This window comes from Porites lutea, chromosome 14, assembly GCF_958299795.1.
Source record: "Porites lutea chromosome 14, jaPorLute2.1, whole genome shotgun sequence".
Taxonomy (NCBI): domain Eukaryota; kingdom Metazoa; phylum Cnidaria; class Anthozoa; order Scleractinia; family Poritidae; genus Porites; species Porites lutea.
The window spans coordinates 5860143-5877381 of record NC_133214.1 but is presented as its reverse complement, the minus strand read 5'-3'; the positions used below and the strand labels follow the sequence as shown (position 1 = coordinate 5877381).

The 17239-nt window shown below is 38.7% G+C and overlaps 2 protein-coding genes across 2 annotated transcripts in view; one reads left to right on the top strand and one right to left on the bottom strand.

Moving 5' to 3' along the window:
• Positions 1-12844, bottom strand: part of LOC140924676 (N-acetylneuraminate (7)9-O-acetyltransferase-like) — a 28032-nt gene extending 15188 nt beyond the window's left edge. Inside the window, exons 1-11 of the mRNA XM_073374707.1 lie at positions 12629-12844; positions 11554-11647; positions 10881-11004; positions 8984-9028; positions 7976-8038; positions 6057-6101; positions 4579-4624; positions 3342-3473; positions 2498-2588; positions 1832-1943; positions 711-835 (exon numbers count right to left, since the gene is read on the bottom strand). Of these exons, the coding sequence (XP_073230808.1) occupies positions 711-835; positions 1832-1943; positions 2498-2588; positions 3342-3473; positions 4579-4624; positions 6057-6101; positions 7976-8038; positions 8984-9028; positions 10881-11004; positions 11554-11647; positions 12629-12833 (1082 nt within the window). The 5' untranslated portion in view covers positions 12834-12844. The remainder of the gene's footprint in view (positions 1-710; positions 836-1831; positions 1944-2497; positions 2589-3341; positions 3474-4578; positions 4625-6056; positions 6102-7975; positions 8039-8983; positions 9029-10880; positions 11005-11553; positions 11648-12628) is intronic.
• A 2024-nt stretch (positions 12845-14868) lies between these two features.
• LOC140924664 (uncharacterized) lies at positions 14869-16781 on the top strand. The gene is made up of 2 exons (XM_073374695.1): positions 14869-15135; positions 15783-16781. Exons 1-2 carry the CDS (start codon positions 15055-15057, stop codon positions 16641-16643), a joined length of 942 nt encoding a protein of 313 aa, XP_073230796.1. The 5' UTR covers positions 14869-15054; the 3' UTR covers positions 16644-16781.
• The last annotated feature ends 458 nt before the right edge of the window (positions 16782-17239 follow it).

The window sequence follows — 17239 nt, the reverse complement described above, 5'->3', positions numbered from 1 at the left end:
TGAGTTAATTCAACATTGCCGCCGTATCGGTAAAAAGGTCTATTCGCTAGTTTAGAAAAGATAAGGGGACTGGTGCGGAAATGTGTCCCGCAAGTGTTTCTGGGATTGTTACTGGAACGCGCAGGTCAGCTATTATCGACCTTACGATCCGACAGCGGCGACGTCCATGAAAACCTCGCTGAAAAGTAGACTCCGCATCCTTTCAAACCATTTCGCGATTATCCCAAGTCGCCCAGTTACTTAAAAGAAGGGGGTTTATGTTGGAGCTGAAGAGACGGGGCCGCACCCGAGTTCAGACAGAGATGATAGAATTTATCGCCTTGCCGTTCCCGTCCTCAAAATAACTTAAAATTTGGTCATTTCACGTCGTAGTCGTGCAGGGACGGCAAAGAAATGTACAAAAAAGCGTGATGCACGTGCAGAGTTGTTGTTTCGCTGACTAAACCCATTCCTTTTTTACACTGCCGTTGCCGTCGCCGCTGTAGTTTCGTAAGGTCCCTAATGGAGAGCTTAAGCAACAACGACGGTCACGGCTACAAAAACGTTACTTAAAAAGTGAATTCGCACCGCTTCAAACTTTATCGCACTTATTCCATCTCGTTTACTTCGTCAAATTTTGGCACGTGTTTTTGGAGTTGAATTCTAAAGGACTGTATCAAAGTTCGCTTAAAGATTGGAGGGCATAAACTAAAAGGGAATGATTGTCTTACCAAGTAATAAACACAGCAAATGTATTGCGCTGAAGATGTGTCAATCTTGGTGAAGGCATACAACAAGTAGCATCAGAAACTTGAAGGTACTGATTACAATAATAATTGAATATCAAGTCCAGTTCCTGAAATGGAAACAGCATTTATGATCAGCCGAATTGTGGGCATTCAAATGAAACCTCTCCATCAGTGCTTTCATTTGGCACCATTTGTCCATCACTGGAGAATAATTTTGATTTTTTTGTCAAATTTAAGCCATCACTACGTACTGGGGTTTAAATGTGGCTAGATTTTATTTAGGCTAAGTTAACCTCCAGCCAATGCAGCCAGCGGTGTTCCCGTATTAGCATGCGTGACATGCGGGGTGGCCCACTTGGGGTTTTCGGGGCTGCTATCCTTTTGCATTATTTTGCAAGCTATTCTAGCTGATCCTTGCGGATCACCTTTTGCTTTGTGTTGGCGAATCTTTGCGGGTTCTTGCTCCCTCTCCTCCCTTCCTGTTGTCATGTGTGGGTGCGCAGGCAAGTATTTTTTCCACTGAGTATTCTCTCAGTGTGACGGTGCCAGTTAGCGGCTGCTGGCAGGGGTGGTTCCCGCTTCCGGGGTTGCCTTGGTTACCTGCTTGCTGTATTTTTCGCATTTGGCTTCCGCCGCTAACCTTTTAGGCACCAGTTCCCAAGCTCATCAATTGGCGATGAGTTTAAAGGGTCAATTAATTAGAGAGGTTAAGCATAACGTTTACGTCAAACGTCAAACGCGAATTTGTACCACGTGAACACGTTTCCCCTTTGCTTGTCGCCTACTGTTTATTATTTCTACACATAAATTAGTAGTTTCACGCAACGTTTTATCCATAAGAATTTTCTGAGCTGTTTTTATCTGCTCATTTTCTATTTTGAGAAATTCTCAACCTGAATCTGACGTTTGCCGTTTGCGGTATACGTGAAACTTAAACTCTCTACTAGCTTTGGAATACAGTCCTCTCTTTTCGCTCTTCGCCTCCAGCGACGTTTAGCAGGAGTGTCTCTCCTGCGAAACGTTCTTAGCGGCGAAGAAAGGGGAGAAACGGCTGTATTCTCAGGGTCAGGCTATTAAATCATGAATTAAATATCTGTTATTACCAAGGTCGTGATTGACTCTCCATAGTGAAGTCCATCTGAAGTGGCCTCAGGTCTTTTAGAAGCTGCATAAAATGAAGTCCACATGACTGTTATGGATGAATTTTCCCTTGGACTGAAGCAAAGAGACAATTGTAATTACATTACAAGTAGGTTGAGTTTGATCGTTTGGGTGAACATAGTCCTGTATAGGACTGTTGTTGACAGTGACTGACGTTTCAACAACCAGTGCGGTAGCCATCTTCAGAGTCAAAATGAGTTGTAGCACGTCAGTTGATGGTATTAAAACTCTGGTTATTGATCTGATTGGTCAGTTAGATTATTGTTATGGGTCGTCCATCAGTTAAACCGTGATGTTACTGTAATTGGTTCATTTCCCTTAAAATTGTTTAGTTTTGTTTTGGATGTATTCGAAAGCGGACATTCGACAAGTTACTGGGGCACGTTTGGTCCCGTGGATCCCCCCGATGGTAGGTGACACGCATGGTGGAATTTATCAAAGTGAAGTTTCTCTGTGGGAATTATAGCCTGACCAATAGATGAAGACGAAATTTTTAAACCCAGGGACTGGCGTCTGTCTTGTCCCATGGGGGGTGGGGCGAGAGATGGATGACATTTCAGACTCCCTGATGGGTAGGTCTCACTTACTTTCTAAGTCAATTTACTTACAATATTTCTGATACAATTGAATTGAAGAGTTCAATTTTCTCGTTAGTGATCGCTTTCCGAGCTGGGTGAAGCTTTCCTTCAACAACTGGTTCTGCAAAAGAATGGAAACGATAAAACCTGTAAGGATGATGGTGTTAGAACAACGTTGTGACGGTCCAAAACAATGTGGGAACAGTGTTACTATACTGTGCTGAAAATAGTTGTTGGTTTTCATTCCATGTATTTAAACATCACTTTTACTTCAGCAAGATGTTGTAATTTTACCACACCCAGTTCAATAGGGATGTACAGGATCATCACACTTTTCACACTTTTGATAGATGATTATTTGCCCCTGGGAGGTCCCCCAGACCAGTTAAAATGATTTTCCCCTTGGGAAATCCCTGAGACCTCTCGGAATAAGTTTTCCCCTGCGAATTCCCCCAGACCCCTCAGGGTGATTTTTCCTTTGGCAAGTCCCCCAGACCCCTCAGAATAAAGGAGGTGATGCCCCTTTCCACAACTACCCCCCCCCCCCTTCCCACCACATTCGTAAGCACTTTTCCATGTTATGTATTCCTGCCTACATGACTTTTTTCTCCTTCTTCTTCAAACTTTCTAGAGACCTCTGCAAAACTGCTGGTGGTTCAGCAGGGCTGTTATTAAGAAGCAGGGACCAGGGATTCCCCCGGGCTACTACGAATGTGGCCCCTGGCTACTTTCATGGTAAAATAGAAGAAAAATAGAACCAAAACAAATTCTTAGCTGTTTGATTCCTCATCTACTGGTTGAATTTACCCACCTACTTGAAATCTTGGTGACATCCCTGTTTGGGAAACACTTTCTCTATTAATGACCTACGTACCTTGCTGGATCCAGATGATCACTGGGGGTGGTGGGAAAGGACTTGACTTCTTGAGCATCTTTGGTTTCTGAGTTTCATTTCTCTTCTTTGCTACCAAACTCTCCATTGAACTTTTCACCTTGGTTAAATTTTCTATCAAAAAAAAAATTACAAGTAAAGAAAACATCAAAAGATAGACCACCTACTTGACAGACATGAATAGACAATTTGTCCCTAGGGGGTACTCTGGAATAAAGCGATGGAGAGGTGTGCATGAGGAAAAATTGTTGAACCCCATTATAGTCTTATTAGCCCTAAACCAGACCCCGCAAAAGTCCAGTCAGCTCGAGCCCAGAGCTTGAACCAAGAAGAAACAATTTTTTCTCAGCATAAAATCAATTTAACATCAAGAGACTTTCAGACAATTTGAAAATTTTTAAATTCAAGTTTAATTTTCAGGGCTTGAAATTAATTTTTTGGCTAACTAACCCTTCTGGTTTGTGGGCATAAATTTTACTAATCAAATTATAAAGTTCATTATCCAAGAATCTGTGATTAAACAGCGCTAATAAATGCGGCAAATGTAAAGATGGGTTGGCTAAAATTACGTAAATTGTTTGAGAAACACATTCTTATGCAGAAAAGAAACACATTTCCTATGACAGACATTTTTACTAACCATGTCAGGTTACTAAGGCTCATTTTTAGTAACCAAACTTTGGAAAGTACTAACCATTAATTTCGAGACCTGATTTTTTTTTTCATTGTGCATCCACCAAAAACATTTTAGCCTACAGGTGTTCTTTAGGAGTTGAGTGCAGTAAATTTGGTACAGGGAACAACCAAGTGAAAAGCTGAACTCATAAATGACCTTTTAAACGCCCACAACGCCTTTTATCTAATAAACTCCCCCTCTATGCTGCTAAACTTTTCATTAATAGATCTAACAGATGCCCCCTATGAGAATTACTCCATAATACTAGGAATTAGCAAAAAGGATCAAAATCAGATACAGATCATTCAGTTTCTTGCTTGATTGACAAGGCTTTGCATATTTTATCTTGTTCAATGTTAAGTTTAAAGGAGGGACAGACTAACGATGGTAACACACTCTGAGCATGAATTCTGACGTCAATGTTAACAGATTTGGATGAGCGATATGGATCTCTAGACGGCAAATTGCAGATTGCAAATTTTAAATCCACAGCCTCCTTTTCTATAATACTGGGGTTTTGTAGCTGACTACTAAAAGACTTACGTCCATAATTCATAACTGCATCCAAGCCTTGGTTCTTTATTGTCCACTGTAATGATGTAAAATAGATAAATATCACCCCTATTAGCCCCAATTAACACGATCATAAATGCATTATATGGAACATGGAATCGAGGGTACTGATTTGAATTTTGAATTCAAGATGGCGTCTTTAGGTAATGTCGTATTTATTGATCGTCGTATAATGGATGTCGCGTTCTTGATCTCGTTGACACACAAAAATTTTTCCTCAGCCCTCCTCCTCCCCATTCCTGCCTCTTCCTTGTTCTATGGTTTGTATTTTTCAGGCGGTTAAATTGCCCTCACCTTCGCCGGCAATACATGTTTAATGAATGTTTCAGTTGTATTTGTATTGGATTTTAAGAGTTTAATAAACCGGCGATGTGCAGAATTTCACATTGCCATTTTTTCTCCATCATGTTGTTTGTATTGCCTTTTCGAACAGAGCACAGCACGTATTTCATTCTGAGTAAGGTTTGCCATTTTGTGGGTAGATTGAAGCATAAATAATATTAGAGTTTGAAGACAAAGAAAATTAAAAATCAACCTACCACACTTCCTCGAATAATAGGGGGGGTGATTATTACTATTTATGCACAAAAGGGGGCAATTATTTTGAATATTGCTCACTGAAAGTCGTGCCCTAAATATTTTGTTTTATTATCCCATTAAATCAGAAAATGATAACATCATATAAACTCAACATGGGATTTTTAAGTGTTCCAAATTTGGTTCTTTGATTAATTTTCAATGTCAATATCCTCGGCGTTAGAGTCAGAGTCTGTCTTCAGATTTACTGTCTGGTTACAAAAGACCCAGGGACTCACTGGTTTTGAACTGGGACTCAATGGTTCTGGACAGGGAATCATGATTTTTCTCAAGATGAGTCCCAGGAATCATAATAACTATTTTGTTACAAATTTTGTAACAAAATCACTGCTAACAGGGTTAAACCTACCAATGTCCCCCTTTTTTGTTACAACATGAATTATATCTATCAACTCCTGGGGGGGTGGGGTTCACTCAAGGGAAGTTTGGGTAGAGGTGTGCCGCCAAGGCCTTCAAACCCTGACCCTGTTTAAGACAAAAATTGCTCATTTTGCTACCCTGTTTAAGACACGAGGCACTACTTTCTGACCCTGATTTGTTTTGTTTTGCATACAGAATTACACAATTTTTTACACTACAATTGTGAAATAGATGTTTAGGAAGAAAATTATTGGTGTTACAAAATGTAGACCGCTCATTGCAAGTCTTTACACTCTTTGAAAGGCTTCCAGTCCAAAAAGACTCCCTGTTTAAGATGCTCAATAGTGAAATTGTATACCCTGTTTATTAATTTGTTAATTGTGTACCCTGTTTTGAAAACCATACCCTGTTCAGCGGCACATACCCGTATAGGCCAAATAAGGGAGTGCCCCCCCCCCCACTGGGATCAACTGAAGTTAAACCCCACTCACCGCTCCACTGCCTGTAATGATCAGATGTGGACTTTCTTTTGGATTCTAGAAAAAAGGAAATGCCACGTAACAGCATTTTCCATACTATAAATTGTAGTAAATGAGATCTAAAAGTCATTAAGATTCAGTAGTGATTAAATTAAATGGAAAAAAATGTGGAAAAGTACATGTATATGTTACTGGTCAAATTAAATTCAGGTTAAAATATGTCTTACTTAACGTCGGTTGAATTGTCAGTTTCCTTTGTCTCCTGGGGCCCGTTTCTTGAAAGTCCCGGTAACTTTTTAGGCCCGAAATAAAATATTCAAATCGAAATATGAAGAATAAGAGCGCGGGTCCTGGCTAGCAAACTACTCCATTTTGTTTCATTAACTGATAGTTGTATCATGTTAGATGCAAAATTATTGAAACTTTGATCTTAAATGTGAACAGAGAGAACTTACCGGGCCCGTTAATTATCGGGACTTTTGAGAAACGGGCCTCAGGCCCTAATTATTGATGAATTAGGGCTAGGGGAGAAAGGAAACTGAAAATTAAAAGTTTAAAAAATTTTACCCTCAATTTAATAATTTTTAACCTGAAACATATACATTGGTGAAATGGGAAGATGTATGTATGAACTGATTTAAGCAGTAGAAAATGGATGGTATTGAAGGAGCTGTGTCACAAATTTTATCAAAACTCTAACAGTAGAAACTGAAACCAAATTGAATGAAACATAAGAATAAGCACTCAAAACATTTAAAGAAGGTATCACTAACATAGCAAATTTTACAAAAGTAAGCACGGCTGGACAAACTTGAAGAAGACTAAAATGAATTAAAATTGTGGGTTTTTGAAAACTTGTTAGCCTAACAATTTCCAAACTTCATCTTTGTTGTTTTGGGAAGTATATTTTTTAGACATGAAAAAAGCAAAAAAAAGTAACTTCTTCATTTACTTCAAGTTCCACAGCGCATAAGGAAGCATAATTGGCAATCAATTGACAAAATGAACTAGACAGACGTGACACCCTCAGGAACTCAAACCTCAGCCATTTCTGAACATGCCAATAAGAATGGGTATCATCCATTTTGGGATGAGGTTACAGTGTGACTGGGAAAACCATGATCACTTGAAATATCTCAGGAATGTTTAATGTGTTATGACCAATCACAGCAAAGATCAGGAGATATGAACTAGCCACAAAACCACAAACTAATTTAAGTTCTTGCTTGTGGTTCAGTTTTCTCATACCTGATTGGCTTTTTTTTCTGCCACACAATAACATTCCAGAAATATTTCTGGTGTTCACAGTTTTCCTGGTTTGACTGTAAGTCTATTGACCAACACCCTCACTGGTACTTTTGTGGGGTAAAAGAAGCTATTCATGTAAGACTTCACCCTAACAACATAATTAGGGACAGTGGAATTGAATATTAGCTCACTCTATTATAAAAAACAATGTCAACATGCTGGGAATAAACAAGGCTGCCAGGGGCTTTAATAGACATTACAGCATTTCATTATTTGTTGTCGTAAATTAATCAACAACTAATTTCATATTATGGTAATAAAATAAATAGAGGATATTACATGGCCGCATGGAGATACGAAATTTCTCTTTGAGTGTTAAAAAATATTTCAAGAGTGAGTGCAGCAAACGAATGAAATATTTTTTCAACACTCAAAGAGAAATTTTGTATCTCCAAGTGGTCATGTAATGTTCTATTTATTATATAAACACCAATGAAATACCAAACCATTTCTCTTTAATAGTTTTTTGGTGTGAAAGGCGCGATTTATTATGTAGCTATAGCAACGGTGATATTTTCACATGTGAAGATAACATGTTATTTTCACCTGTGAAGATATCAAGTTTTGGCATGAAATCTCACCTTGTATTTCATTGGTGTTTATATAATAAAATAATATATTACCTTTATCCATTCATCGTATATGCTCTTCATAGAAAGATTTACTTCTGGTTGCCAATAAAATGACTAGAAAAGAATTAATAGAGACTGACTCAATTGGCCTCGCAAGTCTTAAGGATTTAAAGGGGCTGTGTCACGGCAGTCCAGTTCATTTTGTTTAATTTTGCAAATTACTCGCCCTCAATCGCTATGGAACTTAAAGTAAGCAAAGAAACTACATGTAAATGACAAAATCAGAGATCCGAGACAAACAAACATGTCTCCTGAGCATTACTTTTGAAGTTGCAAGCAGCAGGGACCAACTTTGAAAAATTGTTAGGCTGAACAGTTTTCAAAAACCCTAATTTCAATCTGTTTCAATCTTCTTCAGTTTTGCCCATCTGTGGCATCTGTTGTTTCTGTTATGTTGTTTTAACCTTCCTTTAAAGTTTTAAGTGGCTATTTTTATTAATTTCTCTTAATTTAACGGGCATTTTGTAATTTCCAAATTTGGCTGAATTTCATGACACAGCTCCTTTAAGGGTTTTACAGGAATATTGAGATATATTAAAAAATAAAAAATAACTTCATTTTCTGTCCAGAAACTAATTAGCTGTTTATCAAGAAAAGCTACAACCCAAGTCAAAACTCCTGGGACACTAATACAATACAGCTGTAGCATGTCAAAATGACACATTTTCTCCCCCTCCCCCCTAGTGCAGTGTTGAAGTCATGCATTTAAGTTTTGTTTCAACACTAGACACAAATGTGGGAGGGAGGGTTAGTAGAAATAGGCTCTTATAAAAAGATTCCCTTGCTTTTTTCAGAGGTACAATATACATGTAATGAGTTCATTTAGCAAAATGTGTCTTCGCACCCAATGTTCTTGAGTGTCCCAAGATGTTTTGAACAGGGTTGTATACAGTTAAAAAGTGGTGATCAGGCTAAAATTTTAAAATTACTTCATAAAATAAAACTCAGCTAAAATATTTTAAATACCATTAAAATATTTTGAAAATATATTTAGCATACCACACTTGTATTGCTTGACTTGTCAATATAAGATAAATCAGTATGCTGCAAAAAAAACACAATCACATAAAAAGTTATTAGGCTGAAAAGAAAAAACAACTTTCCCAAAGGTATAAATTTTAGAACTTTACCAAAGGTTAACTGGTGCAAACTTAATGAGTAGCTTTATACTAAGAGCTTTAACTGCATTAGACAAGGTCATCTTAGGGTCAGTTTTCTTCTCAAAATATGTTTAGCATAGCTTAAGCACCTCACACGTGCAAAATGTGCAAGCCTCACACACCTGTAGGGCGTGTGAGGTGAGAGAAGAAAAAACTGACTGTCCTTAGCGTCTCTCCCCAGTCTTGCTCTCTGTTTTCAGCCTTGCTCCAGACCTTCTGTTTGTCTCCTCTGGCGTAATTGAATATGCAAAAATACAGAATGTTTTGCAGTCTAATTCATTTGCAGAATACATTACACATGAACAGTATATTCACTGCCATTTGTTGTATTCAGCCCATTGTATTTTTCCTTTTTAAGCTCAACATAAAAAAAAATACAGGGTTTGAGCTAGGATTTGATCACTGGGGGACAATTTGTCCCCTTGGCTAAAATTTTGGGGGACATTTTCATTTTTAGGGGGACAGAAATTTGTACACCCTTCTGCTGATGCAAAGGGGTTTGTCTTCTTAGCAGGGCTTCTGATAGGTCTTGGAAGAAAAGTCAAATTTCTCGGGATTTTTAGGGACAAATTCACGGAAAAATCTGCCGATTTTGCCGGAGTTTTTGGGGTAAACTTCACCGAAAAGCAATCGGTAAAAAACGGCCGATTTTGTGGTTATCTTCAAGGCAAATTAAGCTAGAAATCGATCGGTTTTGCGCTGATCAGACCAGCCTTTTTAACGTTTTTCTAACAGAGGTCATCATTTGCTCTTTCAACAACAATACACTCCAGAAATGAACCAATGGCAAAGCCTTTAACATCATGGCTAGTGCCCAGTTTTTCGCAACATAATCTGTTTGCACGTTTCAGTGACGAAGTTCCGAGATAAATTTGCAAGTTTACGCCAAGTAAATAGCCCCTATAGCTGAAATAAGTTTCAAATATATTGTACAGACATGTATTTGATAAGATTTCTACCGAATTTCACGGCATTTTTCGTGTTTTTGTGAACTTCGCCGCAATGGAGCAATAGGCATTTTACAGTAGTTGATCACATGATCAACTTTCCGTAAACATGAAAACAGTTCGCTTTTGAAAATTTTGTTATCACAGGTTTAAAGAGCATAGTAAATTAGGTAACATGTAAGTTTCAGCCTTATATCTCAAAAGAAGCGATTGCAAAGGGCACCGGAAAAAGAAAGGATTTGTATGGGGAAAAAAAGTCTTGCCGCTCAGTCACGCTGAAATGGTTTTTCATACAAATCCTTGTAAATTTCGAAATGTTCAAACTGTCGAAAAATATTTCCTTAAAGCACTACCTTCCTCAAATCTCCTTTTAATTTATTTATTTATTTATTTATGGCAGGTAATTTGAGCCCTGAAATGGGTAACCAACTATTGCAAAAGGCCTATTTGTATTTAGGTAAAGGCACTAAGTTATGACAGAATTGACCTAAAATAATTATAATAATTATAGCAATATCATCATGATATAGTCTCTTAACCTTTTAAGCCCAAAGATCCACATACAATTTCTCCAGAATGATCTCCATACATTTCTTTTAAGAATAGTTGAGAGAATTTGCTTTAAGATCAAAGAATTCTCCCTTTGGTCATCAATTGAGTAATTCTCATAACCTTTACTCTTGATGATCTGCTGATGTTGTTAGGAGAAAATTGATGTTGGTCACTCTTGGGACCTAAAGGGTTAATTAACAAACAGTGATGTTTATTACATGTATGTCTTCATCTTACAGCATTTCCACTGTCTTTGACAGAATTTAAGCTGACTGCTTCCACCAATTCATAGTACAACCCTCTGGTTCTTGAATCACCAACAAATGCAACAGGATGATTCTGTAAACACGTTTTCAATTCACTGCAGCAATGAAAAGACATTAAGTTGATTTCGTAATGTTGATAACAATATAAACAACCTAGCTGATTAAAGGATGGTTTTCACAAGATTTGAAATCATAAGCATAAGACTTAACAATCTCATGAAAACAGCGCTTTGATTCCCACACAACTCTGTCGTTTACGATTGAGTGACAACTGGGTCGTCAGAGTCGCAAGCAGAAGCCAAAGAACTACATCAATCTCAAAGCATAAGAACATGCATTGTGATTGCTTTATCCTTCTGCTTCTGCTTCTGACTTCAACAATCTGGTTGTCACCAGTTTCAGTAAATGAGCGAGTCATAAGAGGAATCGGAAGAAAATGGAAAAGTTCTGATTTTTCCGACTCCGACTCTGTTGAGCTTATGACTTGGCTTATGACTCCGATTTTTGATGTTTACAAGGTTATAAGCACTCTTGCAACTCCCCTCATGATTTTGACTCTGACTCTCTCACTAATGAAAACCAGCCTAAGTCCACATTTTGTTGTGTAATTACTATTGAGCACAAATGTATTGTAGTGTACAAACCTTGATATATATGAATGCAGCATACACCCATGTGGTTGCCAAAAACTTCCTCTCCAACGTCCAGACCGAAACATACTGGGACAGTTGTCAGAACCTGTTTGAATAAAATGATGTACTTTGGCATGAGCCTCAAAAAGACATCCCTTAAAAAAACAGGCTGTTCATTAGGCAACAGAGTATTCTCTGTTTACTACACAGAATTCTCTGGCTAACGTGCGACAGCCTATGACTTTTTTCTACTCAGACATGGAGCCTCTTTCACAATATTCTCCTGTAAAGTTACATCCTTTTACCCACTACTAGAATTCTTCGTGAAAACTCTGAAAAAAGTAATAGAGGGGGCATGACACATTTTTGAGTGGACCGTAAATGGGGGGTTTAAATGTCCTAAACAGGGGTAAAGGTTAACCGGATTTGGACCCACCCGAGCCACCTTCCCCCACCCCTCACCAACTAAACACACATGTACCTATAAGGCCCAAATAAAAAAAATATGTTATTGACCAAGTACTTTTAGCCTTTGTTTGGAATCAGATTTTTCCTGGTAAAAAGCATTGGCAAAGAAATGCAGAAAATTTTTGCTGCTTACAAAAAAAATAAGAAGGGAAAAGAGCAACCTCCTAACAAAAGATATTTATACGACTGGTACAAATTGCCCAAATGAAGTAAACGTTATGTTTCCTTATAAAACATCATGTCTTTTTCATTATTGAAGCTTAATGTCAAGTACACGTCAATGTAGTGTTACTAACTAAACATATATCAATTGAAACAACATTCCGGAGAAACATTTTTTTTTTAAATTGACTTATGTTTTTAAGCTAGCGTTTTTCTAAATACTTAGAACAGTCATTACATGTAAGCAATCTAACTGAAAGTCTCATACATAAGCTTAATTGCTTTTTGGGGCAATCTTCGATCGCGATCGACACGTGTCCAAAACAATGAAAAGCGAAGTCCAGAATATTGCGATACCACAAGATAAAATGAAAAACAAAACACTTAATAATTATGTAAACCAGCAGCAGCGTTTGATTATCAGAAAATCTAATAAAATAGCAAGCCGGTACCGTACCTTCGCGAAGAACTCGCGCGAGATGAATACAAAACAAACAAAGAACAATGAGGAACGCCAGCGTTTTGCACAATATTTCGATCTTGGAAGCTGCGGTTGGAGGTTTCAAAGCATCTTTTCCACGTTCATTTAATTCTTTGGAGTTTTTCTCTACATCGGAGAGATGTAAAATAGCTCCGTTTTCCTCAGATAAATGGACCGCCATCTTGAATATTTCATTCTGAGACACCTTGCCCGGGACCCAGGACTCCGCGGTAAACAATTTGTTTGGACTCCCCCTCCCCCTCCCTATTCAGGTCGACTTACCCTCCCCAAGAAAAACAAAAATCACGACATTTTGAGATGCTTCAGTCCCCTGAGAAAATCGCAGAAAAAGCGTCTAATCTTCACAGAAATTGTATATTTGCAGACCCTCTTTTTTCTGTTTAGTGAGCTTAGAGAGTGGGCCTGGCTGTCCCGATTGGTCCGATTGTGCTCGTAAAATGATGAAAAGTTGCTCACTGGAAGGCCAAAAACTTGCTAAAAATTGCCAAAAATCCAAAACGTTGCTACCCAAATTTCAAAAGTTGCTACCTAAATGTCTTGATATTTTTATGTAAATGTTAATTCACAATAAGTGCTAACATCGGTTAAGAAAAATAGCTTGCTTTTTCTATAATTGAGTGAAATCTAAATTTTTCCTTTTAAGTTTACCTTAAGTATTTTCTTGTGTTTATTTGTGTGCTGAACGCGTTTCAGGCCCGGGGGTACTCCTAGGAATTCTTGGTGGGGGTGTGCCACCCGGTTGTAGTAGCTTATATAGGGGAATACCCACTCCCCGGGGGTCTCTGGCCTCTTAGGTGCCGATAGCCCATGAGTCACACTACCCTATTTTATTCATTCATAAGAATAAATTATAACACGCTATAGGAGAAATATGTTTTGCTTTACAAATTAGCAAAATGCGCATCGAATTTCTCTTGTAACTTACCTTGGGCGTTTTCTTGTGTTACATTAATTGCCGGTTTGAAGCCTCTTAGCCATGTTTCAATGCCTTTTTTGGCCGGCGAAACGTTGTGAAATAAAAAGTTAGGTGTTCAAACGGGTGGGTAAATATTCAAGAAACTTCGCATAAATTGAAGTTTTCTATGAAAATGTCAACGACTTTTTCGGGCTTGAAATGTTCTCCTGTATTTTGCTCAAAAATTGTTCAGAAAGGCAAAAGTTGCTTAAGGTTGCTAGAACCTCAAAACTGTTGCTAAAAAGGTGCCGATCGAGCACAATCGGGACAGGCCTAGTAGAGAGAGCGTAAAGGAGCCACAGCGCAGTAGCCTGCGAAGGCCTGACGATTACTTTCCTTTCGTGAGCGCACAAAAGAAAGGCGATACTTGCGAGGTCCCAGTAATAATAGGGAAGTACAGAATAATACAGAAATATTCAAGAGACCGAAGGCACCAACGCATAGGTTTCCTCAATTTAAGTGCAAGCTACTCAATACAGAGAGGAAAAAATGGCGACTAGCCCTTGAGTTATATTACCACCTTTTTGTTTACGAAAGGGCTCTTTGAAAGGCCGGATCGACTCCCCTGAATGACTGGATACATATGCTCTCGCTTACTACCACTCACGGCACTCTGATAAGTTTATGATCTACTGTTGCCGAGGGACTGCGTGAGAAATCAATCGTTGTCCTCTCGATGGATTGAAGATTAAAGCGTGACGACAAATTTTACTCCAAAGACTAAATCTGTTCCTCGTTGGGTGAAAGCCGTGATTTTTGTTACGACGCTTCCACTGCCTGTAGCATCGTAGGCTACAAGCCTACTGTCGTTGTCAGTCTTTACTGCGAAACGTCCCTTGTGGCAAGGAGTGAGTAGAAACAGCTGTTTTCGCAGGCTACAAAATCACCTCAGATCGTCACGGCAAGCTGAGGACAGACTACAACTACGTTTTTATTCAAACCTCTCTATATTTTCAAACGGCTGCATGACCTCCTCGAGGTAATGTTAAGCGAAAGTTTTCAAAATGCTTGATGGATTGAAAGTTGTTAGAGTCAAGCTTTCCTTTTACTAAAAAATCTCGTGGAAGACTGGAGTTCCTACCCAAGCGGATAGCTCGACGATTTTGACGGAATAAACAAGATGAAAACTCATCCCAGAATGCTCAACGACCGTCACGGTCCTTGGCAGGTAAAAATTGCACGTTCAGTTTATACTCTTCATGTGCTTATGTGTTTGTTAGAAGCACCCACGGAAGAGATATTTTACTTGATCCTAATCGTTTAAAATCACAAAAGTTTTTCTCAGGTCTCAAGACCCCAAGGAACAAGAGTTCAACAACTTCACCAAACGGAATCACTTCCTTTTTCAATAAGAGTGATTAGCTTCTTCGCCCCGCGGTGCGTCCTTTTCTCATATCGCGACCAGATCAACTTGTTAAAGCTCATAATGAGAGGAGTCTTTTCAGTCCTGTTCACTGTTGTTCTCGCTGTTTTACCCACACAAATGAAAGGTTCTCCTAAGTGCGTGGTAAGGGTCAATAGTAAAAATGAACTTGATTTATTATAAGCAACAAATTCGAAAGAAAAACAATTCAAATTTGTTGATAAGTTTCAATTCATGCATTAAAGAGCTCTGTGTTTCAAATAAGAGTTACGGTAGTTTTGTTTCCATTGTTGTGAATTTGCGTTTTCAATAAAAAAAAAACCAAGCATTAGTGATCCGTATCATGCGACAAGTTTTCTAAGGCTGTGTCTATAAGATATATTTTCTGTGTATTGTCGACTTCGCGTTTATCATTTCGTTGCCACAAAAAAAATAAAAAGCTAACAGAACTATGAGCATAAATCACAGTAAAACTAAACCGATTTCTCCAGATACTACTACAGTCAAGCAAGTGACATAGCGAGAAGAAAAAATCATCCTTACGTCTTTTATATTTAACTCACTTAAATTAACCTAATAAGAATGATATGAAAACTATAAAATTCCGCGGGTAGTTCGATAGATATTTCGCTAATCGAATTTTGACTTGGGCTGTGGCAGTGCGCTAGTTTTCCTGTCAAAACTATTATTGATAATCATTGGCTTAAAAATTGCTTTATTTTCTTCTTAAAATTGAAGTATTTCTCTAATTTAAAATTGATTAAAATTTCTATAACATTTTTGTTTTTCAGAACCTTGATCTTCTGACCTACGAAGAGGAACCTTGCACCACTATGAGAACAGGAATGATTCGTTCTTCTTCTGATAGCGGTTACACTCTCTTAGAGGTCTGCTCCAAAAGACAGTGGAAGCCGTACTTTCCCCAATGTAACCCTCTCAAGGGTTGCTATAGCAACCGGGTCGCTGGCTTGGTTGGGCATTGGCGTATGGATGAGCAAACTGGAAACGAGGTCGCTGATGACTCAGGCCATGAGAACCACGGCTCCGCCAGCGGCGCCGTGTCTAAGCTGTCCAAGTTCTCACGTGGACGTTTCTTCAACGGTAATAGTGCACAGGTTACCATTCGAAACGCTGCCATCTTAAATTTTGGATATTCGAGCTTCACTGTTGTCGGATGGGCGAAGATTTTGGATCACACATATCCGCTGACAACCTTTGCTGTCAGGAAAGGGTTTGGCTGTTATTTTGGCCCAGGCCGTTCTGGATGGGTTCCCGGATGGGAAACAGGACATGGTTACCAAGCTAAGGGTCTGCACGTGTGCATCCGGGATAAGCGAAACAAAATGGTTTCTCGAGTGCTGTCATTCGACAATGGCTACCAACCGCCTCAGATGCTTGGCAAATGGGTCCACTACGCTGTTGTGTTTGATCGTGATCAACAGAAGAAAGTATTTGTTTACGTCAACGGCAAAATGCAGTCCAACAGCTTGGACATCTCAGCTGTTCAGGGAAGTGTGGATAACAGCAGACCACTCGAGTTCGGTCAACTTTATGGCTGGAAAACCAAGGGGACCCTGGACGAATACAGACTGTACAACAAAGCCCTTGACAAGTTCGAAGTTGCTGCCATCTACAAAAACCACCTCATGTAACTAAGCAGCGTTTTTTGTCTCTTGTTTTGCTAAATGAGGGTATCGTATACAAAAACGTAGACTGTAGTAAAGTACTTTTGGCAACAGGAAAGTGTCAAAGCAATACTCTTTAAAGTAAAATAAAAAATAAACTTGGGGAGTGATATCTACTCAAAAATTATTGGGCTTTTTTAGTCAGTTCATATGTTTCTTTTACTTCCCGTTGTTCAGTTTTTTAAAACTGTATATTTACGTTTGTAATCAATTGAATTTTTCAAGTGCATAGACGAAACTAGAGAAGGTTTTGTGTAAGAGTACGTGTCTCACCGAGGGAATCTCTCTAAAGAAAAAAACCTAAACACCAAAAATTTCTCTAAAAAACCTTAAAAATCCCTCTAAAAACTTCTCGGTGCTGTCTTATCGTGACATGGTTGTTAACCCGTCACTGCAAACAGCAGTCAGGGTACATGTCTTGGCCCACCCAGATCATAATCCTTCCTCCCGCCCCCCAAAAGCGTCGTCGTCCTCTGAGCTTGAGGTCCAATTTTGTTCCCAGGGCTCTCTACTACCTGTCGGGTAGATTTGGTATTGCGCAAATTAACATATATCAAATGATC

What these genes read in the sequence shown, in the direction of transcription:
- LOC140924664 (XM_073374695.1), top strand. Translation starts at nt 15,055, where the DNA reads ATGAGAGGAGTCTTTTCAGTCCTGTTCACTGTTGTTCTCGCTGTTTTA. An exon ending in AAGGTTCTCCTAAGTGCGTG is followed by an intron (nt 15,136 to 15,782) that starts GTAAGGGTCAAT and finishes TTTGTTTTTCAG; the next exon opens with AACCTTGATCTTCTGACCTA.